Source organism: Acanthaster planci, linkage group LG07 (assembly GCF_054643075.1).
Source record: "Acanthaster planci isolate LZ-2023a linkage group LG07, COTS_SCS, whole genome shotgun sequence".
NCBI lineage: Eukaryota > Metazoa > Echinodermata > Asteroidea > Valvatida > Acanthasteridae > Acanthaster > Acanthaster planci.
In genome coordinates this window covers 8,481,902-8,508,546 of record NC_141783.1, presented here as the reverse complement: position 1 = coordinate 8,508,546, position 26,645 = coordinate 8,481,902, and the positions used below count along the sequence as shown (strand labels likewise).

At 42.1% G+C, this 26,645-nt stretch overlaps 2 protein-coding genes and 1 long non-coding RNA gene across 3 annotated transcripts in view; 2 read left to right on the top strand and 1 right to left on the bottom strand.

Annotated features, from left to right (window-relative positions):
• The window catches only part of LOC147798613 (uncharacterized), a 64,056-nt gene that overhangs the window by 33,692 nt on the left and 3,719 nt on the right, over nucleotides 1-26,645 (bottom strand). The window lies entirely within an intron of this gene.
• On the top strand, nucleotides 55-8,017 carry LOC110986033 (uncharacterized). Its single transcript, XM_022247617.2, has 3 exons — nucleotides 55-596; nucleotides 2,417-2,456; nucleotides 2,787-8,017. The coding sequence occupies exons 1-3, from the start codon at nucleotides 201-203 to the stop codon at nucleotides 3,341-3,343; spliced, it is 993 nt and encodes a 330-aa protein (XP_022103309.2). The 5' UTR covers nucleotides 55-200; the 3' UTR covers nucleotides 3,344-8,017.
• On the top strand, nucleotides 18,466-23,804 carry LOC110986036 (suppressor of cytokine signaling 2-like). The gene has a single exon (XM_022247620.2). It carries the CDS (start codon nucleotides 19,037-19,039, stop codon nucleotides 19,781-19,783), a length of 747 nt encoding a protein of 248 aa, XP_022103312.1. The 5' UTR covers nucleotides 18,466-19,036; the 3' UTR covers nucleotides 19,784-23,804.

Sequence of the window (26,645 nt, the reverse complement as noted above, 5' to 3'; positions counted from 1 at the left end):
CTCAGCGTGCTGCGCGTCAAACGCGCCATCGGTCCCATTATGAACGCGCGCCATTGGGGTGAGTACTAAAGCCATACGCCCTTTTTGTTCCACTCGGAGCGGATTGGCCAATGATTCTGCCTTAATTACCTGGTCACACAGGTGGGTAAAACGCCACACACGCAACAAACAGCTATTCGTGGTTTGGAAGGAAACGGTACATGTATACAAACCATCCAAACCAAATCATCGTAGCTGACTACCCAGCGAAGATGCTGTTTTTCTTTTATTTGATATTATTTTTAAGTCTGGTGGCCGAGGCCCTTACAGAGCCATCTTGCCAAGAAAACGCCCAAACATGCACCAGGGAATGCTCACGACACATGAGTCAAGATTTCAACGGCATCGCGAACCGTGTCCTGCTTGGCCACGGATACCGCAATGTGACGGTAGCTTCGCTGGTCCGGTGCGGCTGGGAGTGTCTCCTTGAAGATAGCTGCTTCTCTTTCCACTACTCGGAGGGGGAGAAGCGGTGTGAGTTGAACGGAGCGACAGTGTCGCGATTCCCGCTGGCTCTGATTGAGACAACGGGCAACAACTACTACGGACCAGAACAGGTTATTTCATTTCATCGTTTCATTTTTTTTTTATTTAAGACTCAACCTATGAAAATGAGTTTTTTCATTAAAAAAAATAAGCACTAGAGAGGCCAATTAAACTAACCCCTTTTCTTCTAACGTATCGCCTACTTTGGCATCCTGATGAAAATGAACACTGTATGCTGGTGAAAATGTTGACGGTTCCTATAGATTCCCATGGTGCCAGATTATTTTAATGGTCTGCTACTCAATAGTGACTCTGGCGATTCGCGACTCATTTTTACTGAGTGGGTTAGGCCTACGCTAGTTTTTGAGGTGACTTTGTGAGTCAGTTTTTAAATTTCGTTCAGCTAAAGCACAAATTATATGACTAGGCTTTCAATCGATCAAAATTAAAATGCACGCGAAGGTCAGCTTCAATCTACATGTATACGTAGGAGGGTGAGCTCAAATTCAGAAAGGCATATTCTCAATAAAGTAAACTGCTCGGTCTGCTTGTAAACACGAATAGAAATGTCACACGCACTACTGTTTAACAATCGGCTTTTTTTTTCAAAAATTCAGTCCAGGGAAGATCTCTTGTACCACCCATGCCAGTCGGTTGGGAGAGTTGAACCCACCATTCGCGGGAACGGTGGGTTGAATTGGTCTCGATGGGTCTCGACCAAGATAACCGTTTTCATGTCGCACTGAAATCCGCCATACTTAACTTTTTACATCACAATTGGTCTTGTGTATTTTTCTTTCGCACTTTCCGTTTGCTCTTTCAATTACCTAAATGTTCATCGTAACAAACCTAAAAACAAAAGAAAAAACACCACGACCATATCAACAACCCAACTTTTGAAGACACAGCACACACACAGAGAAATCAAACACAGACAACAAAAAGTAAACGTGAACAAAACAGAACAACACATAAAAATCATCCTTGGTTCAATTTACCACTGCATTCTTCTGGCATGAATTCATTGTCTACTGGTAAATTAGAAAATCAAAGTAAATTGAAAAAGTTCATTTTCGCAGAGAAATAAATTTTACAAAGTATTTTTTCCCTACATTTTCTACCTAAAGTATACATCGCAGAAAAAAAGGATACCCAAAAAGGACTTTCATTTTCGTTATTTTGATTTTTGTTTTAGCTTATTTGATAATAGCAAAAACAGTTCTGACAATACGGTACAGTGTTTAAATCACATTTTCACTGATCAAATCGTGAAATTGGACACGGTTATACAGAGTGAATTCGATAGCTGCAAACAAGAGAAAATATCACCAAGTTATTTTGGTGCAGCTAGCTTTTACAGCAAATGCGTTCGGCTCCAGAGTTTTAAACATAGGAGGAATACGCTACGAATGGTACAATATTCAATACTATAACTAATTCATGGTCAATGGGTCACGGTTAGCAGTCTAGCATTAAAGCGTAATGCCCTAGTCAAGACAAATCGATCACGGCTGGTGGTTTTCCACCAATTATTCACTCCGGGTTCGTTTGCTCCCATGAATGCATAATTAATGTAATTTTGGTGCGGAGAGCTTTTACGAAAACTGTGTCCGGTCCTGAAGCAATAAACATGCAACCCTGGGGACGTGTAACGGAAGATCAATAATTAAAGACGATCAAGTCTTGATCATCTACAGTACCAACCTGGGAAAATGGTTGGATTTTTTGGACAAATATAATTATACTAGTATTCGTCAGAAAGAAAATTTTCGCACCCATATATTTATAGCCCTCCCCGTTCTTCAATAGGCCTATACTATAGATTACATGCTGGTTATAACATTTAATCTGAAATGCATATAACAGGTATCATCGTCTCCTTTGTTTCCAGCCAACTGTTGCCCAGCTGATAAGAAGTATGAGGGGAGAGGGTAAGAACTTACATGTACCTCAGGTTCATGTTTCCGTATGATTTAAGAGAATGGACTTTAAATCATTGTTCAGCAAGGTAATATGATGGTAACTCGGAACAGTTAGAATAGAATAGTAGAGAAGTGAACTGGTTATTAGAAGCAGTAACAAAGTGAAGTGGAAGAAAAACTGCCCATTTTAGAAGTTCGACAGGAGGACGTCATTTTGTTTTCTGTAGAAGACGGGGGTTTCCTGTGTTAGTGACTTTAACGCATCTTTCCTGTCGTTCCCCATCATTACAAATATCAATTTTAAACTAAAACTTTGTTTCTTTCATGCATTTTTTTTAGTTCCGTTAAGTCCAACTGACTGCTGGCACCAGACTCACGCATCGGCCTCATCGGAGTGCCAAAGTGCCGGCCAACACCTCTGCCTTCAGTGGGAACTACAATACGCCAACAAAAAAGGCTACCCGACAACAACTCCCGACGGCTCGTGGTACGCCGATCCTGACCGCCTGGCCGTGCTGACAGAGACCGGAGTGACCTATCACAACCTGCCGCTGACCACCTCAGCTCCCGCCCTGTGCTGCTCTCTCCCGCTGAGCTATAGAGAGCCCGTCCTGACGAAAGAGAGCTATGATTTCGCAGACCGCGCTGGCCAGATAAGCGGCTGCTCCGACCTGGCTGCCCATCTCTGCACCCTGGCTGAGCTCAAGGAGGCCTACGATCACGGCTACCGATGCGTGTGCTGGTATTTCTTTGCAACAGCAAACCGTGATGCAGCAGTGAAGCCCGGTGGGTGTGGTTCCTATTCTGGGTCCGAGTGCTTCGAGGGGATTATAGCGCATACACCAAGACCAGCAAACGGGCGTCCAGCTTACTGCTGCCCAAATCGCGCCCAATAAATATACACGTAGTAACGCAGTTAAGTGTAGTAGGAAAGTTTTCAGAATTGAAGAAAATCAACAGCTGAATTCTTTTCCGGAGCCCCTTAAGCATCGGCTTCCAGATTTGTTCAAAGACACACGATAGGTGTTGATATCCCATTTTGGGGGAAGGATTGGAAGAAAACACATACGCAGACCAAAATAAGCTTTTGTGATCAACCGATACTATTTCTGTTTGAAGTTATTTTAGGAACGGAAATGTTGGAATTTGTTTCAAGTAGAATCTGGGAGGGTAGTGTTTCGCCACTCCTTTAAATTTACTCTTTAAAGGCAAAAGAGTGAAAAAACGCACTCTCAAAAACAGTGAGTCTCCTACAAAGCTACTCTAAGAGTACAAACAACACTCTAAAAAGAGTAACAACTACTCCAAAAGAGTGAAGTTTTCACTCTGGCAAAGAAGCGCAAATAAAGGACCATACGAAAAAGAGTTGTCCTTTATATGGCTCTTTGGAGTGGTTTTCACTCTTTTGTCGTAAATTTATAAGAGACTCACTCTTTTTGAGAGGAAATTTTTCACTCTTTTGACTTTCATTTCAAATAATTTCAAATCAAGCAATATTTAGCTCAGAGATTACAGATGCCAAGGAATGGAAGTTTTAATATTTCAGTGTTGAATATTTTTTTCTGTTCTCCGCTGTTGTACGTTTTCAACCGTACTCGAGGGGACGCAAGAAGGTCGTCATCAGATTGTATTTACATGTACTTGCGTGGAGTTTGTGATTGAACCGCAATGGATTGATAAAGTTTCCAGGAAATTTCGATTCAGTGTTGTGCCTTTAATTTCACACGTAAAGCTTTGCACAATGTTTTAAGAGGTATCCTCACTGATGTCGAAATGTAGGGCCTCCAACGAGAAAAAGGAAATTTTCATGTGAAATTAGAATACTAGAATACGTAGTTGATTTTAATCATGACTTGTTTGAAAGACGTTTTATTTGACTTTGTGTGCGTTTGTGCCTACATATGCCTTAGCGCTGAACAACACCCGTTTTCCTTTGACCGTGAAGCAAACACTGACCCCAAGCTTGCTATGCATTACTCTTCTCACGCAGTGAAGCTCTTTATGAACTGCACAACTTCAAGGGCATGCTAAATAGAGCGGGATCAAAACCATGGCAGCAAGCATGAGCCGGGCTTTTGTTTTTCAAATTGCGGTTGGATTGTGTTGTTGACCGTGATAAAACGAATTACTCTTTCCCGCCAACTGGGTGACGTTATACCTACTCGGCTTGACTTCGGTCACAGTTAAGCACTTCAAGATGTCGGTCATGCGATTAACGGCCGAAAGACGACTAACTGTGAGAAATCAAGGACGCTCGTTTTGATAAACGAGCGTTTTGATAAACCCACAATATATTAATAAGAAACTCATGCCAATAAATGCAGTATACGGTACTGAGCAGCCAAAACAAAACTCAACACACTTTTATAGCCACAATAACACTATTCTGCAGCACGTCTAACATCCGAATCCTGGGCATATACATTTCAGAAGATCTCAAAGGGAATTTATTCATGTATCCAGCATCACTGAGAGAGCCAACGCCACATCGGGATTGCCACGGGGGAATCTCAGAAACTGCCTACACGGCTAGAAACGGTCAGCCTACAGTGGAAACTACAATACGCCTACAAGGAAGACCACCCAGCAACAACTCCCGACGGCTCGTGGTACGCCGATCCTGACCGCCTGGCCGTGCTGACAGAGACCGGAGTGACCTATCACGACCAGCCGCTGACCATCGCCGCTCCTGCCATGTGCTGGCTCTGTCCCGCTGAGCTACCGAGATCCAGTCATCACGACGAATGGCTGCGATCTCGCAGACCGCGCGGGTCAGATGAGCGGTTGCTCCGACCTGGCCACACATCTATGCACCCTGGCTGAGCCCGAGCAGGCCCACAATCACGGCTACCAATCCAGTGACTGGCTTTACTTTGTGACACCATACTGCGATGCATCGGTGCCGCCCGGTGGATGGCAGCAGCTACCATTATGGCTACCAGGGTGTGATACCCAACACACCGAGACCAAGACCCCGTGCACTGGCTTACTGCTGTCCAAATCGTAGTTAGACGTTCTAATTTTATGCTGTAATCCAGAACATTTCAGAAGGAGGCTGTTGCTCTGTGTGATTCACACACATCTCTTCGTAGCCTTGATCGGGTAGTTGCAGCATATTTAGCTAAATTTCCTTTCGTCGATTGTGCCACTGTCGACAGCAGAAGGAACCACGACGAGGGCTACTTGGTGACAATGTTGCCCTAGGTGTCGATTGTAACGTGTCATGAATGTCATAGCTATTAGCACAACATACTATCGCTAATATGCTCCATGCAGGTTCATCAGATATCATTCTATACTCTGCCTATACATGTAAATTACAATCGACGAATTACAAAAGAAATGAAGCTATATTGAATGTGATGACAGTGATAACCATAACGAGCATGAACGAACAGTTTTACACAAATATGATACAGAGCAAGACAGTACAGGGTCCACGCAAGCAAAGGCTTCTAGGCAGAGCAATCCAGACCGTCATGAAGGTACGTAAACAAACGAATAGAGAGAAAACTAACATGGAAAATTCAGGCTTTGGTTAAGCTCACGCCATGCCAATGTAAAACAGTCACAGACAACAATGGAAATAGATGAGCAAAAGGGAAGAAATTTAATGAAAAAGTATCTGTCAAATAATAAGCAAAATGTGTCTTACGTCTTGAAGGCGGGAGACATAGTCACACACTGGGAATCAGAAAAAAAATGTATAACTATGAAGATTTGAATGAACCCATGGAAGGCAATGTTTCGGCCTTCTCCGTCAGTTTAATGTCATTTCTGTTATAAGTACAAAGCGTATTCACTAGGGTGACTGGTATTTATGAGAGAGTACGTTGAAGTTAGCTTGAACACTGGTTGAATCAATCAGCTTCCAGCATTTTGTTTCTTGATTTTCCACATATACTTATTTCTAAGCAGTCGTGACTGAAATACAACTGCGAGACACCACATTCTGGACATCTGATCTGAATTATCTAACAATGCGAAAAAAGAGCTATAAAACTTTAATGGTTGAACCACTGGTGCCTGACGTCCCTTTCGAAAATAAGAAAATAAAATATTCATCCACATTTTACGGAAAATTAGAATAAGTCAGTTGACTCCTATAGTAAAATAGTATAAAACGTGTTCTTAAATAATGAAATTGGCTATTGGCGTACGGTAACGTGGTTTTAAATGTCCTTTGTTAGCAGTGATTTTAAGTAGCCCTGCAGTAACAGTGAAAGTAAAAGTGGTACTTTTTAACGATTGTTAGCAGTGGTGTCTTAACTGTGATGATTTTTATTCCGTAGATGCACTCTTTGATTGTATTCAGTGATGTTCTAAGTATTAATTATTTTGTTTAGAATCCTTGGCTGCCACGTTTGGCAATGGGAACGTTCGAATATGGTTGATCATGGCAGAATGTTTTTATTGCTGTGCATGGGTGCTGGAGATAAAGACTTCTTCTAAAATCGTAATTTCCAAGAAGGTCCCAGATCTTGGAAACAGAACTTCTAAGGACAAAAGTGTCACTGGCGAAGTCAGACCCCCCATCAGCGAATCAAATGAAAATTCCAGAGAAAAGTAACAAAAGTATCAATAAACCACACTTAAACCATGCAACGAACAGCAATTATAAACTACATCTAATTCATTATAAAATTTCGTTCCACATTGGACCTGTCCTTAAGTGTACTATGTAGCTGTAAAATGGAGTTCTTTCTGAGTCCCCCATTGAAGCGCAGCGTTGGGTAAAAACTTGCGCCCATGAAAATCAATGCAGCCATGCTTTATACTAAATTTCTTGATATCTGAATTCCAATTAATATCTGTGACGTGAGGGCACGAAGTAATTACGTGTTGTAGTACATTAATTGAAAATCATGCAATTCAACTTGGCCATATCACATAGGTATGGTGTGTCTTTGAATCTAGCGGTTGAAGGCCCAAAAGCAAGCGAATAATTTTAAATGCCGCCAGGGCGGTTATGGACCAAAGAGCCGAAAACTGTCTACATCGATTAGAAATGGCGTGCTGTTTAAATTACAAATTACTCGACGGTACATAAACATCCAAGGTTACAGTTCTGAACGGGAGTGGTAGACGGTATTTCTGAACATTTTGGATGGAATTTAACATTAAAGTCACTGTTTGGGGTATAGAGTGGGGATTTTTATTCGAAAAAATGAAGACATGACTTAGACATTCAGATTTTATCTTTAGAAATCACCAAACTACCGTTGTGTCAAAAATCTCAAAATGGCAAGTGTAAGGAGGTACATCAACCTTAAATTTGATATTTTTACGCGCATAGTACACGTATCCACGAGGTCAGTGATTAGTTCTTCATTCTGAAAGGAAGCGTGTCAAATATATCCATCAATGTTGTCCATGACAACCTCGCTGCAACCGATGAAAATAACTCAAACCGATGACGTAAATGAAGCATTGGTTTATAGCAATTACATTTTTTACGTAACCTTTGAAAAGCATCTTTATTTCTGGATAATATTCAATATGAATCATGTTTTTTTAATTTTAAAAGGCATTCACGCTGATGCAGATTTTCATATTCATAGAGCAAAACTGCGGCGTAATTGCGGGAATAAAACGTTATAATTGCATTTCGTCGTCTCAATTTTCCTTTTCTTAGTGAATTCGTTGTTGAGTAAGTACACTGCAACAAGTCTATGCCAAGTCAAAGCAAACCTTTCTCAAAAGACGCTTTCAATAAAAAAGTTATACATGATGACTGAGCAGTGTCTCTCTTAAATGGTATTAAAGTAACAGCAGCTTCAGTTGTCTGGAAAAGCACGCAGGCACAGTTTTAAAGCTGTGCACTTTTCAATAGAATAGTTCTCTGCGATAAAAAAAAGAAGTATACTATAAAAGTAACGCAAAAAGAGCATCCAATAAAAATACATTACCTGAACCCTTTAAGGGCTTACGCAGAGTAAATATGAAAGCTAAGATCTTAAGGTAAGAATTTATAAGAGGCAAAGTGCTTGCAAATGTTTTTTTCCGAAATAAAATGTATGGAAGTGTGTTTTTTAGTAGATGCCTACATCTTGCGTGGGACCATCAGCACATTCATTTATTTCGACGTCAAAATAATCATCAGCCCATGGAAAGCAATCAGGAGATCTGATTTCATGTCTCTTTCATCAACAACAACTTAATTTAGGTTGAACAAATGAGAAAATCAATGCACTGGGTTGACATAAACGTCCTTGGCCAGCAGTCTGAGATATTACTTTCACTACGACTCCTAGACTAGGTTCAAGACTGGATTTGGGAAATTATTGTTAGCACTGCCGTGCAGCGACATATTTTTGCGCAAAAGGCTGCAGAAATCCGACTTGAATAAAGGCTACACGTATGGCTCTGGATGTTTTTTTCAAAGGGAAGTGAAATCCGACATATTAACAGGGGAAGCTTCCACGAGGCGTAAAGACAAGTGCTTTCTCGAAACTGGCTATAAACCATTCTTCCATAGGAAAGTACGTGGTGTATCCCCAACCCTGGCCGTTGTGCCATAAAAAAGAGTTCACGCTACTACTGGCAAAGCTGCCGTTAGATGGCGGTGTCAACATGATCCACGCATCAACGTTGCCTTGCCGAGAGGAATTCGCAGTCCGTTGGGGATGAGCTGACCGCAAAGTTCATGCAGCCAGATTCCGTTTAACGACCCCCAAATAATAGAATTGGCCAAAAGTTTTCACCCAAGCCAGTGGTTGTTTCTTCCTCTACCAGGCTTGAACATGGAGGTGGAATTTGCTCAAGGTTACTGCAGGCGCTAAGAAAGGAATTTCATTAATCCTTATCCGTTTATAGAGTAAAACAAAAGATCGCTCTAGAAAATTTCTGAGCGGTTTCTCAACTCGGGTATGATCCAGTACTGGCAAAAATCCAAAGCTTTCTGGTATAATGTACGTGTTACTTTATCACGAACCTCATTTAAAGACTACATGAGTCAAAATCCCACAAAGGCAGCAAAATCGGACATGATTGAAAACAGATGAAAATTATATTCCATTTAAATAACTTTTACAGTCACGACGACACATTTACAGATCATTCTGAGCCACATGAGACACCCCCGACACACTGAAACGGAAGGCGCCCTCTTGCATATGGAAGCCGCCATTCTGGATACATAGGATGCAGGTACGGACGAGTCCATTTTTTTATGTATGTCCGTGGATGCAGGCCGGTATAAGTAAACTACCATGACCAACAGTGATAAATATCTAACCTTAAAAAAAGGAAAAACTCATATGTTTCTCAGGCGTTAGAGACGAAGTAAGCCGTTTTCGGCCTATCTACTGGCTTGCACCCATAAATGGTAAGTGTGCGCATAGTGCCCACAACCGAAGGCATTGCTAGGTCTGTGCAGTGAAATTTTGTTTTTCACAACACCCTTTTAAAATGTATATTCATGTTCCAAATGACTTCTTTGGGTTGTTGTTTTGCTATTTTTACAGGTATATATTTTTGACATCTGTTGGGCTTTCCTGTCAATGCAAATTTCATATTTCATTGAGCAATTCCCAAGGGGAAAATCTCCATTGCTGCGTTGATTTCAAAAAGTACAAAAAATGCTTGATGTTTTTCAGTCCTAAATTTTTATTTTCTTAAGTGATTTATTTTATAAGCACATGACGATGAGCCAAAACTAAAGAACTTTTGGGGGAGGGGGCTCAATATTTTAGCCCCCAAACCTGTAAACCAGTGTCTTCCATGAGTAATATATCGCACTGACAGTGAGCCAAATTGTAAACATTTTAAAGGTGCACGTTAAGCGTTTCCTGTACACTTAACCCCGAAGGCACGTCAACAAAGGCTTTGCGGGGTAGCCAGCTTGCAAAGCAGTTCTTTTGTTCCTCCTTCAGAACAAAAGTACTGGCCTACAAGACGGCAGCCATGCAAATCCTCTATATCCTCTACAGTGTCACAGTGTCCATACACTGACGAAAGAGAAATCGCAATTGAGAAAAAATGTGATAGGGAGGAAGCTATCGACGCACGCGCGGAACGACAGAGCAAAGATCGCGAGCATGTCGCGTGGAAGATGATAAAACCTACACGATTCCAAGTTTCATGGAAGTCAAAGCACCGAAGGACAAAGGTCAAGGAGTAGGCCCGGTTGAATGCTTCCAGATCCGGCCACCGCGCTGCTATTCTCAGGAGGGAGGAAGCCTCTTACTAGTACAAGGGCACTCGAAAATATCTTGGCGGAAAGAGCCGACAACAGCCTTGACTGCGGCTCACCAGTTCCAGCTAAGAATACACTGGAACACCAGATATACATGGATATCCGAGTGGAATGGGAAACGCTCGGGGATATACATTCTCCAGAGGTCATGTAGGTCCGGCTAACCTGACGCACAGTGGCGTAAATCCGTGCTGGTGGGTGGGGGTGGGGCGCGGGAAGACAGGTGAGGGTTTCGGGGAGAGGGGGGAGCTGAAAAACGTAAGACATTGTCATTAATGTCTCATCCCCACCAAAAAAATTGGGTTTCGTATGATCTGATCATTTTTCCAATGCAATGAAATCTCTTGTTATAGTCATCATCGTGTAGGCCTATCATTATGATGTTAACTGAAAATGTTGGCCTATTATGCCTAAGTAATTAATGGCCATTTTCTCGGTTTTCCCTGATAAAACCTCTAATAATATGAACCCAATATATGTCTTATGAACTGAATGTATAGTTGCCTCCTAAATCAATACCAACTGAATTAGCGATAATTGTAATTGTTGAAAAGTCATCCAAACTAAAAAAAATCATCCCAATATTAGTAAGTTAATCAAATCCTGTCATCCGTAGATGCTGATGTAATATTGAATTACATTGTTACTACATTGTACTCCTGTCTTTCAACTGATTCCATGGCGGTGATAATTTTTTTAATTTTTTTGGCTCGGCAGAAAAAAAATGAACCGATGATCTATGACCCTTACCCCGTCCAAAACTGGGAGGATTACCCCCCCCCTCCATTCCGCAGGACTTACGCCCACCGACGGACAGCACGACTAACAATACTCACTGGCGGTATACGCGCACTATACTCCGGCATTCAGGCATATAGTTTGTTCATCTCGTACCGGTATGTCTTGTAAACCCCATTATCAATCTTCGAAGAAAGGGGAGACTGGGTGTACGACTTTAGTGCGAATATTCAGGACTCCCGACATCTTTGCTAGTAGACCCTCAGGAAGTAAATCTCTTTGAAAACTTGGAAATGAAGCAATCAAAATTAAAAGGTAAACCTCTCAAACACGAATACAATTCCGACAATAGGAAAGGTAAAATAAAACAAAGGCAAACGTGTCAGACGTCCGTATGATATATCTGCGTTGAAATACGAATTCGTGGGCTGCTGGAGGGGGCGATAAAGTAGTATGCCTACATGACAATTATCGCAAAGGTTTGCATCATTAACGACGCCCATTCCCGACACCATCTAATTCAAATTTATTTTCATTATGTTTTCAATCCGGTAACGCCAAAGCCGAACAGTATTAACCAGCTACTCTAGACTAGTTCTGCATGTCTAGAACTCTTCCACTTACAACAATGCACGTGGGATCGCCCGACTGACAAGCTTGTTACCTGTTGTGTAAAAGTTATAATTGGGGCAAGAGTGGTTTCTTTTTATTGCCTCTTTATTTAGGTAGCGACTGTGAAGTATATGCCAATCAGTGACAGGTTTCGGACCCAGGAGATCGGTTGCATGGAGGTGCCGTCCTCTTTGGAGAATCAAAGCTTATAACGTTTCGAAACCTTCCCGTCATCAAAACCAATGTCTTCCTTACGGAATTGAAATTTTCTAGTTAAGGCCCATGAACCAGTTCATTCCCCCCCCAGCACCATCCATTACCCTCTTCCGTTACTCGGGTTTTAAGATTTCTTGAAAAGGGTCTGTGGGTGTTAGAGTCATTGGCTGATGAAAAAAAAATGATACTGCCTACATCATTCCACTTTCCTCTTCAATTTCAATTTTGAAAAAGTAAAGAGCCATTTGTCAAACTGTCATGATTGTGAGGCCTGTACTGTGCGGGAACGACAATAGAGATGTGCTATTAAACGTAAGACTGCCCGATTGCGATGGTGATTAAGTAATGAAATTACTCGGTTGATTTGTTTCAGAGAAAAGCGACACACGAAGGCCAAGCCTCAATGAATCACTCGCTTGAAAACAGACGATTTACCGGGAACGTGTGTCGGTGCGAGGGGTGTCATAACATGAACACTAGAGGACGAACCAATGAGAGAATGGAGCTCTCGGGAATAGTAAGACTAAACCTGAGTCACGAGGTCCGTAGTGGGAAGGGACCGAGAAATATCGCCTACCATAGATCTGAAGTGCTGGAAATGGTGCAGATTTCCATGAGATGTCACGATTGACCCACTGTCTCGGCGGCCACAGCCTGTCTGCAGAAACTCCATTTTAATGATTACAGCGTGTGAAGGCGGGAGGGGAGTCTTATATTATACACACAAACGTCCGTCTCTAAATCCAGACATTCTGCTCAGCCAGTTTTTGTGTGGTGCTAACATACAGGACTAACACGCACAGTATCTGACATTGTCATTGACCTGTTCGAAAAATATGTGTTGACAGAAAAATTGTACACCACACTGGGGCCATATTTCAGCGTAAGAAAATTAGAGTAAAAGAAATTACACACCTGCTCACCGCAACTTGTTTCTCAGTGTTACGTGAATATGGTTTGTTTGGCCTAAAACAAATGGGACAATACCAAGGCTTGTCCAACCTCCACCGATAGCCATTTCAAATTTCTCTTTCTTTCCCCTCCCTTTCTCCCACCCCTCCCCTTTCCGGCTAGTTTCTTTTTCTCTCTCTCTATTTTTCATGAAAGTGCCATCTCTCATAAACCTTGTTTAATTTTGTGAAAGGACAAAGTAGCAACAATGCCCTGCAGAAGGGCTTGCAATCGGATGACAAGGAAGATCTGGGTTTTCCACCTGGTTGGGATAGAAAGACACGATTTATTTTATTCCGATAGCTGTGGGCACATCAAGTTCTTTGGTAAACCCGCCCTAGCGTTAGTGATGCAACTAACAGGTTACTTCTGCAAATCAATACATACGTTCGAACATTGAAACAACATTGAACCTTGTGATAGAGTACACAGTGCATTTAGAATTCCTTCGTGTTAGTACCCTACAGTCAGTTTATTATCATGCCCCCATGAAAACTCTGCCAAACGACGCATTTCGCGGTTGCAATTTCTCGTGTACTTGCATCAAATTGTGAATTTCTAGAAAAAAAAAGGATGTGGATATAGCGATACCCGCCCTTACAGCCCCTAAAGCCCTCCAAATAAATGGAAACAATAGAATAGAAACTATAGGGACATATGTTTGTAATGTTCACTTTTTGCAGCTTCTCTGGAGCAAAATCAAAACCAAATTCGTGGAAATCGTTCGGCATTCGGTCCGTTTGAGACCGTTGTCACAAGAAAACGTTTTGTCGATCTGAGGATTCATTTGTCCATGATGATCGTTACTGCGTATGTTCCTGAATTCAAGCAGCCTCGTCAACAACCACGGTCGAAAGCAAAGACCAGTGATATATGGTTTTCGCGTTACAACCCATTCTGTGGTTTCCCTGAGAGTTACGTGAAAATTACACGACCAAATGGCAATTTCGAAGAGAACACGCACTGTCGGTTTCACAATGTAGTCACCGCAAAACTGAGAAAAAACCCTTCAGATTATAACTATACGGAGCCATACACTCACACTGGCCTCCAACTGGACCAGATGGGGCGAGGCATGTTACAATAGGAGAGTTGCGACATGAGTGTCGCAATTGTTGGAACCAAAATGGTGAACATCGACAACCGTTACTTAACTGTTTATATTATTATATTTATTTGTTTAAACGTCAGTCGCGAGTTGTGGAAAAGGTTACATAAACTCATAAAAACCCCAAAACTCATAAAAACCCACAATCACATTAGACATTAAAATGAGATTAATCATATAAAGTATATAAATAAGAATTTGAAGTGAAAATAAAAATGCTTACCAAAACACAGAGACTAGTCAAGCACAAATCAATTTCAAATCAAATCAAACATATAACTGAAGGAATAAAATATGATAACAACAGGACGTAAAATCAATTCCACGAGGCTATAGAAAAAAGCGTGTAGTTTGCAAACTTTCTAAAACCGGGAAGTGCATTAAAAACACCGTATACATAATGAACAGCCATTTTGGTTCCGAAGTCTGACACTGGCGATACTCTCTCTATCATGATCTGCAATAAGCCTACTTGGGCCCATCACGACGTCATTTCTGATGATCCCTCTCTTTCCCCCACCCGCCGGACCTGCAGTAATAGCAGTTTCCGTATGGAACGATTTATATCCAACAGGTTAAACAATATTGATCAATCAACTTTATGGCGAGGAGGTTGAATTGTTTTGAATTCAATCATCATGAGGAACACATGTTCATTGGCGCCAGGTGGGGAGGGGCACCCAGGGATGCCCACAATTTAAGGGGGGGGGGATTCAGCATACATTCATTATTCAATAACATTTCAGCTGGGGGCAACTATAGGAACAAACTCCCCCTAGGAGGTCACTCTCCCCTTAAGCCACTCGATGTGTTCGAAAAAGTACCCCCACTGAATGCCGTATTCGCCCAGCAAGCGTTTAGTGGATTAATCAATCCCAAGTAATACGAAGAAGGTAATTTCGAGGTACACGTATTTTCAATACAAACCCTGAGTATGTGACAAACTTTACATGTACCACACAGTTTTGTCTTTGGAGTGTGATAGAAGGTTTGGGTTCGCCGGGGAAAGCTTGGCACTTGGTAAGTAAACTTGTAAAAACAGATCGGTGACTAGTACCACGAGGTACCGAATGGAATAATAATTCACAGAATGTGCTATTCCCATATTGGGAAAATTTTAACGTAAAGTTTGGAAATCCAAATAGACCTTATACAATATTCACAAGGAAATCATTTTTATTATGTTCCACGAATCTATCTTATTCAATGAAATCTGTAAATCTGTGAAATGGGTGTTGCCATAATATTTGGGGTTCAAGGCTTTCATTTTTTAAAATGTTGCTTAAAACATTCAGATATAATAAATCACATATTCATGATCACATATTCACAAATCACATATTCGTGATCATAAATGAACTTAATCTGTGATGGATTTTTAAAGGTTACTTTCATATTTATTCTTAGCTTCCCCAAATAGATAAGTTAACTTCGCTTTCGATTCAATATGGCCGACTTGCGAGTAAGGTCAGTTTACAGGTGTCGGCAGGATTTGCCCAAGTTCTGTCTAAAGCTTCGCGTAAATATCAGTACCACACAACCAGCAGGTGAGAACGGGCGACCACGGTTTCTACAAGAAATGCTCCTTCAACCGGACAACGTTCTGTTTCTATGATTAACATAGTTGTAAATTTCTCTTTGGAGCAGAATTTCTCCAACTTTCGTCTTCTCGTAAATCTAACTTCCCGACAACTTAAGGCGCTGTTGCTCTGGTGTCACTACAGCAAGACACTAATCATTAGTAGATTGTGCAAATTGCGAATCCCAAAATTTGCTCATCGGAAACATTTGTGAGAAAACTTTACTCATTGGTCTATTGTCTTGAACTCAAACAGCAATGAATCGCCAATGTTAACACAAGGCTTACGACAAGCAAAAACATGCTAGCAAATTTCAGTGTAGAAACAGCTGCAACACAAAGGTTTCCGCATCAACTATGCTCGTTGATATGTCTATGTAATAAAATTGAAAATCAGATGGAATGGGACTTTAAAAACATCTTACAAAAACTGCATTAAAATTGTAATGCGCAGGTTCTTTACTGTCATGATCACACTAAGCAAGAGTATTCTGCAAGTATTACCACCAATGAGATTTCGTGTATTTTAGCCTAGTACTGCATGCATGGTGCCAGATCTGCGTCAGATACAGCCTACACACACTTCTGGGAAATTCGAGTAGATTGGTAAAATCCCGCTTTTCGAGATTTTTCTTTTAATGTAGTTACATGATACCGATTTACATAAAAGTTAACTGCAACTCTCCTGTTCATAGAAATGCAACTCTGCCATTTCGGTACTAATCTAAGTACATCACGTACTTCCCCAATCTCCCGCCTCGAGCGAAGACACCTTTGCATGACCACGAAGCAAATAATTATTGTGCAATTGAAATCAATTCAAGTAAAACTGTAAGCGTACACTCAAATGGTATTGACAAAAATGTGTCTGGTACAGTCACTTTTGAGAAGCAGGAGTGGTGTAGGCGTAAGTCCGTGTCGGCGGGTGTGGATGGTGGGTATATCAGATCAAAAATCTTGTGGGATGCGGGATGGCCAAAAGTCCTAAAATTGCAAAATTACAGGGGGGAGGAATCATGTTAGCTGGAAACCCCATTAAACCGGGGCACTGTTTATGGGTGTCACTGGAGTTTGTCCGGGGGGAGGCACACTACCTTTTTCCAAGGGGGGGGGGAATTAAGCACCCACGGGCTAAAAATGATAATCAATGACGGCTTGGGTTAGCTTTTGAGGTTTTTTTCCCAAAAGAAATGGTTATTTTTGTACCATTTTATAGTTTTACCAGTTTCTTTCGCAATTTCCCCTTTTGTCCTTTTCCCCTATTTTTTCCGGGGGGCGGCAAGCGCCCCAGCCCCTCCCCCTGCAACACCTCTGACGCTCTTAAATTATGACATCGGCAGTCTAAGTGCGTTAAACCTACATCAGAACGATACATGTGTCGTTCTTCATTTTGGCTTCTGGAAAGTTCGAAGCACTGTCAGTGTACGATCTTTGTTTCACAACAGAGGGGGAGGGTGATCAAATGACCCATCCCTGTGGGATTTACGCCTATTGGGGTACTGAGCAAAGGCGTGATACATGTAACTCGAATTCACTAAGTAGACTTATTCAGAAAATGATGAGGTTATAGTGAATGGGGGAAAGGGTAGGGATACAAAAGCTACTTTTTCCACTTAATTTTTCCTCAAACCACAAATCAAACAAACCTGAACCTGGAGTGGTTTTCTCAAAAGGAAAACACTTTCAAAAAAGAGTTCTTTGGCTGATAGAAAAAAATATATCCCCCCACCCAGAGCGGTTATAAATCAAAACTTCACTGGGAAACAATCATTGTAAATCCAAATAAAACGGATTTCCAAATGGAATGGAAAAAATCTCAGAGAGTGGGTTAATTTTTTTCGTTTAGTAGGAAAGCAGTCCTTTTTCTCTCCATACCGGACCCGTGATCAACGTTCCCGTCTCGCTGTGCTTCAAGTACTTGACATTCTACAGAACACTCACATGTTTCGTCGTTAAAAATTTCGTCGTTCACTGAAAAGGGTTATCATTTTACAATCACATTGGTAAATCACATAATTGGTACGACAAGCCTTGCATGCATTAGATACGCCAAACCATTTCGAAACTTGATCTCAGTCAGAGGATTAGCCATTAATGGGCAGAATTTACAAGGTATGATAGAGGCCTACTCAGCGCTGGACTGGCGGACTGAAGCCAGTCTATTGATGATTGAACGTATCGCAACGGCGACCGGCTTTCAGCGAATTGCGGATTTGCAAGATACAGTTGAGAGGCAGGAACAATGCAAGCACGCCTGCGCTGCAGTTAGCGTGTGTAAGTACGAGCGGTGACTGTGGACTAGTCCATTGTCAAAAGCAGTGGGTAACACCTAAATTATGAACGCAAAACATTGATAAAATACTCCTAAGTTTGAGGAAGAAAAGACACAATGAACAAGCCCATAACATATAATAGGCAAAAAAAATGACAGATCTCCAAAAAAGTAAGGGCTTAATGTTAACTGACTGCTCACATATCCCCACCTGCAGTTGAATCCCCCCGCGCTAAAATGGTTTAGGAAAGAACCCACAGTCACGCTGCATGTGCCGCGCATGTAAGGTTGCAATGTAATTTTAGTATGGATTTATGGTAATGACTAATCGGTAGTGCCTGGAAAAATATGAATGGTTTACTCGTTACGAAGGTAGTAGTTGAACGTACATGTACGTACGTGGACAAAGGGTAGTTCACCACAAGGTCGGGTGAGTTAGCGCTGGTACTGCGAAAAGGGAAGTGGTATTACATGTATTGCTCACGATTCGGAATGCAATTGGATATAAATGAAAACGGAATTTTCTGAAGCTGCAGTAGTACGAACATCAGGACACTGACAACTTGTGTGATATTCATGCTGTGTACGAGTTCACGTCTGTGTTGTGGAGTGTGAAAGTGTGTGGCTGACTTGCAGCTGGCTTGCTCCGTGTGGCGTGGTGCTTGCGAACCGTTGACGCTGAGCTCATTATCTGAGGAGGAAATTCTAAGACCTTCGAATTCTTGGAAATCACGGCTTGCGGTGCGGGGCGCTGTAATAGGTCTGTGCGCACACACGTAAGGGAGGCCTGATCATTCAGGAGCAGTGGAGAGCTCTCCAGTAGGGCTCATATCGTCAGTTGCCTTCTCCGAGGCGAGTCGAAGAGAGAATATTGCTTGAGATTTCTCTGGTTCCGCTGATCGTTTTCTCGACGTTGATGTGCGGGGGGATTCGGTCGCCGGTCTGTGTCAATAGAGTACTGTGTGACAAGCCAGGGTGCGCCGCACGGGCCCCGATGCCGCCCGGCACTATGTCTCACCATCACTACCAGAACTCTCTGGTCTCCACGTGTAGTGGCACGACCAGGACCCCAAGAAGTACAGCAGACGATCTAGAGCGTCTACGACTAGCCGTAAACACCTTGCACACGTCGGGTTGGTACCACGGCGCCATGACCTTCGTCGAAGCCAAACGAAAACTTAAACACTGCGACGTCGGAACTTTCCTTGTGAGGGACAGCTCCAAACCGAATTACCTGTACTCGCTCAGCGTCAAGACACCGATGGGTACCACCAGCGTGCGGATCGAGTACGAGTATGGCAAGTTCACGCTGGATTCGGAGGAGGAGCTCCGAAGGTGCGCACCCAGCTTCGACTGTGTCGTCAAACTCTTACACTACTACATGCCCAGGATGGGCCAAAAAGACGAAAAGGAACAGCTCCAGAAGAGCATAGAGGACGGCAACCAGAAAAACAACACCGCCGGTCAGCTGGTCTGGCGAGAGCCGTCCGGACGGAGAGCCATTGCCGCTCAGATCATTAAGCCTTTACGGTCGCAAGTGCCCAGCTTGCAGCATCTGTGTCGAGTTTCGCTGAACCGCTATGTAGAGCCTCGACACCAGGCAGACCTGCCCTTGCCCGGCAAACTGAAGGGATATCTGAAGCAGTACCCCTTCGATCAATGATGATGCTTACAGGGAATCCCTATGACATTTGCTGTGTAGAGATTCCTTCCGCAAACGAAGGAACACATCTTAAAGGAACGTTGCAGGTGGCAGGACAAGGTTCCTTCCCTAAGCGCCGACGCGTCATTTCTTTGATGGAACAGCGGCTCCCGGGTTGTGACTATGGAAACATGGGTGCATTCATTAGTGGAACGGCCTACTTGAAAGTCAAGAAAGTCGGGATCAAGTCCACGGCCCGCTGCGTGTTTGCCTCCACCCCTGCGGCCTTACCCCTTCACCATGTGGCTACGTGACCCCTGCTTGCTGTCTGCTGTTAACCGCAGCTTGAACGGGGTGACGGGCTGACCGGTCAACTTTGGAGCTAGTAAGGAGAAAAACTAACCGCTTCCAACATCCTGTTTACTTGCACGTGTGTGTTCCCAACCACATACGCAATTCAAAGGGTCAATTGAACGTGCCTTACATTTCGTAATGATCTTTTGCATATCAAACAGATCCTGTGTTGGTTTTAATCAAAATTTGTACTGAAAAAGGGGTTTTTTGGTCTTCAAATTGACTGATTACATGTTGTACAAGGATTTAATCGGTCTGTCAACAAAGATTTCTGAACTTATTTTCTGAGTAAAAAATATCTTTCACTTGCAAACAGTCACCCACTATTTTCCGTTCCTAGAAATGAGCACGATCACCTACAGTGTGAAACCATACCAACAAAGCTTCAAGTCGCCTGTCGAAAACTTGCACCAAGTGTTTACTGGACCAGCTTATTTGAAACAGTTGGTTAGTTCAAACTGTTATCTACCTCCATGGTTAGTGACAGTGGATTTTGAATCAGCATTCTGGCTCCTCGGTACTTGGTGTGGAGTTATACGGGAGGTTCGCTTGGAACTTAGATTGGTCAATTAAATCTTTGTAGTTTATTGTTTCTCCTGCCATAGTGACATAAGGTACGGTTTAATCATGGGTTAATATACGTCTACTTCAGACGTGTCAGACTGACACTTCACAAAGTAGTTTCGATTTGCTTTATATCGAAATATAATGACAGCAGGGTCCTGTTAAGCTAACAACTTTGTATTGTAGTAACAAAGCACCAGGATGTTCAAATGAAACTCTCTGCGCATAATATTGCTGGGAAAAAAGACCAAAGTCCATTGTTTGCAAAGACTGAAGGTCGAGTTTTAAGCCTGAAATAACTCATGCGCTAGTTAGGAAGGCGTGGAATTAAGGGTTAATATATATGTGAAAATGGCCGGGTAGTTTTCTGGGAAAGCCCGACATATCTGAAAATTAATTTCCGTCATTTGCATTCGGGTGTTTCTGATAAATCACCTAATGTCTACGTAATACGGATATAATGTTGAGGGTAAACGTGTCGGATCCGGGGCATTCTGTTTTTCCTCGTTTTTGATTGAATTTCGTCACAATGGTATGTACCAGTTCACATCCCTTGCGATTCAGAGAGAAAAAAGGTGAAATAATTTTGTAAAAATTGCTGTTTGTTGTACACCCACTGGAGAAGGTACATGTATGTATCCTCATTAGCTTCAAAATCCAATAGATGAGCAATGGATAATTTTCTCCTTTTTTGTGTTACTGGGAAAAACACAATGGCCCTCTGTGCATTTTTGGAGTAGCATTATCTGCCCCTTACGTAACGTTTCTTTCATTTCTTTTGTTAAGAAGGACGCCTAGTGCCTGGTCACAAAAGCAAAGGGTTTACGAGCTATAAAGGTTGAGACGAAAATGGCCGCGGCTCGTTGTCGACAATATGAATGTGTTGTAAGCTCCCGAGGCCCAGGAGGGTCACCGCAAACAATGAGACACTTCCTGTAGGCCTTTTTGAAGTAGATGAGGGACTGTCCTTCATAGAATGGCTCCTCACTCTCTGCGGTTTTCAACTTACAGGGTTGAGTGGACAAGTTGTGACCTGTCTCTAGAGTTCAGTAGTTTTCATGCTCGCCCACAAAGAAGACTGTTCTTTTTTAAATTTCCGTTTAAAAGTAAAGAATGTGGACTCATTTGATTTTTGATATAAGATATACAGTAGTGCTTGAATGCACTCGGAAAAAAACGCCAGAATCGTTAACACATTAGCAATGCACTTAGTAATACGTTTCTAATCTGTAACTGGTAGGCACGGTGCAACTCATTTATTTGAAAAGTCAGGTTATTCTGTCTGGATTAAAAAAATCACTGATGTAAAATAGTGCACACGTGGCAATCTTTTGGTCGGGATGAACTTGTGTGCGTGAGTCTACTACTGAGCAAAAGAGATGTTTCACCGTTTAAATAATGGCCGTGTTCCTTTAACGCCACATTCAGGGTCTGTTTGCGCTGTGCACTCGCCCTTGAACTTTTTTATGAGTTCCTCTTAACCGGAGAAAAACATTGTAATCAGAAGTATTTCCTGTGAAGCTATACGGCCCCAAAAGATATCCTGTGTTTATATAGACCGCCGCACTCACAGGAAAGACTAGTGTGAATTTGCAGATTTTGGATAAGCCATAAATTATCTGTATTTTTCAGGGCATATTATACTTGCCTTATTAACCGAAACTGAGGTTTGTACCCGATAACAAAACAATGGAGCACTTGTGAACAAGAAAATGGAAAGGTAGAAAATAGGCAATATCCTTGTCGCAAATTAATCAAGAAGATAACATGTCTAAAATGTACAAATTGTCTCCTCCAAAGTCAAGGTTGTTCAGAGACATATGTAAGTCTGGCTCAATTCTACTCTCCTCATTCAAGACGTGTTATTATGTTGGTCATATGGCTTTGATTTGAAGAGTATTCCTCAGGTACTTGGTAAAGTAAATCTGTTGTGACGATAATTAATTGATATGGTTCTCACTGCTATAGCCAGACAGGGGCACACACACACAGCTCGCGTACAGCGTTGCCATTACAACCGCGATGATGGAAATGAGTTCCTGGAAGTCCGTGGCATGATGAATGCGAATTGCTTGGCGGTCCGTGTCGCGAACGGCTAGGCATGCGGGAAGTGCTTCGAATATGCAACTAGCGAGCAGGCGAGCATAATCTGATCGCGCACCTGCAGTGCGTTGTGGGTTCAGACACGCAGATTCGTGTGCACCGTCCTTGGTGGTTTCGAGTCCCACTGTCCAATACCTGGAAAGCTGTAGGCCCATAAGTATTTGATTGATTTGAGGCATGACTAACGTCAGATTGCAGTGTAAGCAGCGTAGCGGGATTCGCGGACATGCTGCCCGCGACATGCAGCAAATATTTATGGAACATTTTCTGTCTTTATAAATTTAGTATACATATATGTATAACTAAGTCTACGCCACATCCTAGGTCGGTCTCTTCTAATATAAGGTCTGTTAGTCATTTAGGTGGTCGTGCAAACGGGAGATACGGTTGAACGATTGATGGTGTGAAAGTTCAGTCTTTAAAATTACAAGTACTTGTGCTGTTTTGTAAGTTTGCAATACTTCAGTAACTTTTCAATGAAATGTAAAACCTCACACACAATGGTTGTGTACATGTACTTAATCAAAAAAGAGAAATTTATAAACTTTCCGGGAATTACCACACGTGTACATCACTGAAAATTAGTTTGTCGCCAACTTTGTGCGTTTTTATTCGCAGATTAATTCCTAGAAATGTTTACCAATTCAGCAGAGAGCAGTGAACTCACCGCGAGGCAAAAGAGTGGTGGGTTAACAGTCCAATCGGAATGCTTCACAGACGGACATCACTAGCTTTAGTTAGCCGTGAAAGGGGAGGCTTTTATCCTGTAACTATTTTAAAAAACTGCAAGTTAAATGCCGGCTTATGAATATGTAAATAATGTATATATTATGTACAGTTATTATATTTATACAGCGTATGAGGAGAGTACAAAGTTATATACAAATTTTGCAGGTGTACCTAATCGCTAGTGTTTTTTTTATGAAATGTTGAATTCACAAGTGCAATATAGTCGTTCCAAAATTGCAAAGAAAGGTGTCAGTGTGTTGATGGTGAAATAAACGAGTAAGAGGTCACGTGATATGATTGTGTCCTTGTCTGAACTGTGACTTTTTGTAGTTTAAAGTTTGGCAGGGTGTCCTTCTGTGCGTGTGCATTTTAGAATGCAGGACCCAATCTTTTCAATAAGTAAACTTTGACTTAAAATGTACTATCGAATGATACAATTTCCATACCGATTAATTACTCGTTAAGGGTTTTAAATTGCCCAAACCAATGGGGGGCATTGCTCGTCATTCTGGTTTGCAACATCACGCGGCAGTTAATAGAGCGCTCTCACAAAAACCAAGGCACCCAACACTACAACAATTTCTGTTGTTCGGATCAGCAGAATGATATGGGCTGGACTTACGAAAGAATCCCGACAAAAGAAGCAATTGGAATGCATCCGTTGACCAAACGCTACATAAAAAAGTGTAAATGTAAATTGCTCCTTTTTTTTGGTCCGTGTCGTAGAAATAAAGTTGGAAATTGTTTCAAGTGTGTTCCACGGTCCCACCCACTTACTTTACTCACAAATCCCCCGTGCCAATTTACTGCTGGAATGTCCTAAAGCCCGTGTTATTTGGTTGACCATGGTCAGTGGCCGGCCGTTATCGTCATTTTCCCCGAAATGGGCGACCTTGTACCTTCTGCAGATTTACTTCCTGCGGGCGTCAATCCCATGTCCCAACAATCCCCCGTGCGCTATATGTATTGTACATGTACATTAGTACATGTACGTCCGATGTGTGCTTCGTGCGCACTATACATGTAGCTCACAAACGAGGTCATTGCCATGCTATGGAATTTTACTTCGCTAACAAGACACAGAAGTCATTTTGATTATTCGTTCTTGACAGGGGTCAGCTGTATATTGTAGACATTTCCATCGGTATTAATATATTAATATTAATTTCACAAATATACAGTGGGTCACGCTGGTCACACTGAGACTTAAATTCTAAGATCTGACTTCAAGCGATCAACTTTGAGCAAGAGCCGTAGATGTTTTTGGACGATGAGGTACCCGAGGGAGGTTTAAAATAATCTGGTGTTCCTAGCCGGGGATACACTTCGCGACTGAGTATAAAGAGTCTTGTGACGCACATATGTCTGAATGCAAAGCGAATGGACAGTTATTTACGGAAATTGAGTGTATCAAATATGGGAAAACGACTGAAAACTGTTGCAGTCGGTCAAAGCTACTAAATGATAACGGTGTCTGACGTGAGTTACATCATATAACACCGTGATGGCCCTTACATGAAAATCTGATTTAGCACCACGCAAAACTCTCATGATATCAAGACCACTCTATCACACGTGCAGTTTCTGCTACTGTTTTGTTGTGTTTCTATTTTAAGTGGCGACGACAAGAAAACGGCTACTACTTTTTTTTCAATTCGGTATCACATCTTTCTCGATGCTTCCACAAGCATTTACAGCATTTAAAAAAAATGCAATACATAATAATGTCAAATATGAATACTGAAGTGTTTAGATGAATAGCAAGACCCTATATAGCCGACAGCACACACAGAATAAATATACACAAAGACGGCGAGAGAGAAATTAACAATTAAACTAGAAACCGATGACAGAAGGTGTCTACTTTCCTCCATGGAAAGAGTAAGCCCACAAAATACGGAAAGGCAGAATATCTCGTGCTATCATTTGAGCCCGTCCTTCCTATGTCAAGTCAATGACGTTAAACTTTTTCAGTAAGCACAGTCGAACACACACACAAAGACTAGCACTGATAATACATGTACAAAGTCGTGTTTCTAAGAGGTCAATTGTAGTCGTTGTTTTCCTTTGTTTTATGTCACAGATCATATGATATAAAGCACCTGCTTTAACAAGGTACATGTAATTTGCAAAGTTTTGTTTTAAGAGTGGGTAAAGTGTTTTAATTTCCTCAAGGCCGAAGATGGAAATAACTTGGGCACTGAGCACACTGAGATGATGGGTTCACTGTGTATACACCCAGAGTTTGGGAGGAGAGTGGAATTTATCAAGCCAGGCCGTGAGCTTCTCTCCAACCAATATCGATGGGATTGCAGTCATTGTGCACGTCAGAGAAGGGCCAACCCGCCCGTGGCAAGGAGAATCGAGCCGCTAAACAGAAATACTTGACGGCTGGGACTTGCTGTGGCCAAACACGCACCACCGCCCCAGCACAAACCAAAGTCCAAGGGTGTGTGTGTGTGTGTGGGGGGGGGGTCATTCCGCAGTCCACACCTTGACGTCATTCGCAAATTGCATCAATTCAGTTTCGCGGAAAGGAATTTCCAACGCAGTACAATGAGCATAGGCCGGTCCCATCACAAGCACTAGCGACAGGAAAGGCCAAACCGCAAAAATAAAGAACGGGGAAAAACCACGCGTGGATGCAGTGCAAATGGCGTCCACTTCCACTATAAAAATATCCACCTCCAGTCAATGATATCGCAGTTGCCATGGTTACCATCTGCGATTAATCACGACAAAGAGTGAAGGAAGTCGCATGTGGGCGTTGCGGAACGTCTGAGGGGCTGTAACTACGTGGCCATCAATTATTTTGGATAATAAGTAACTTATTTTCAAATCGATTTGAATAAAGTATTAAGCATGAATGGATTGATGACTCAACACGTACTGGATAGAGTTGGCACGATGACACATAATGTAAGAAGAAAAACGCCCGAATTCCACTTTGATTAATGGAATTAATGTGAAAACGACACGACTTCTCCCGCACTTTTCCCTACACTCATTATAATATCAATTTCATATGTAAATGTTCTTGTAATATACCAATGGCGTTCATACCTTCACTTTTACAGTACCAGCCACCAAACCTAATACTTCTGAAATACCAGTTACCGTCTTACAAATGATT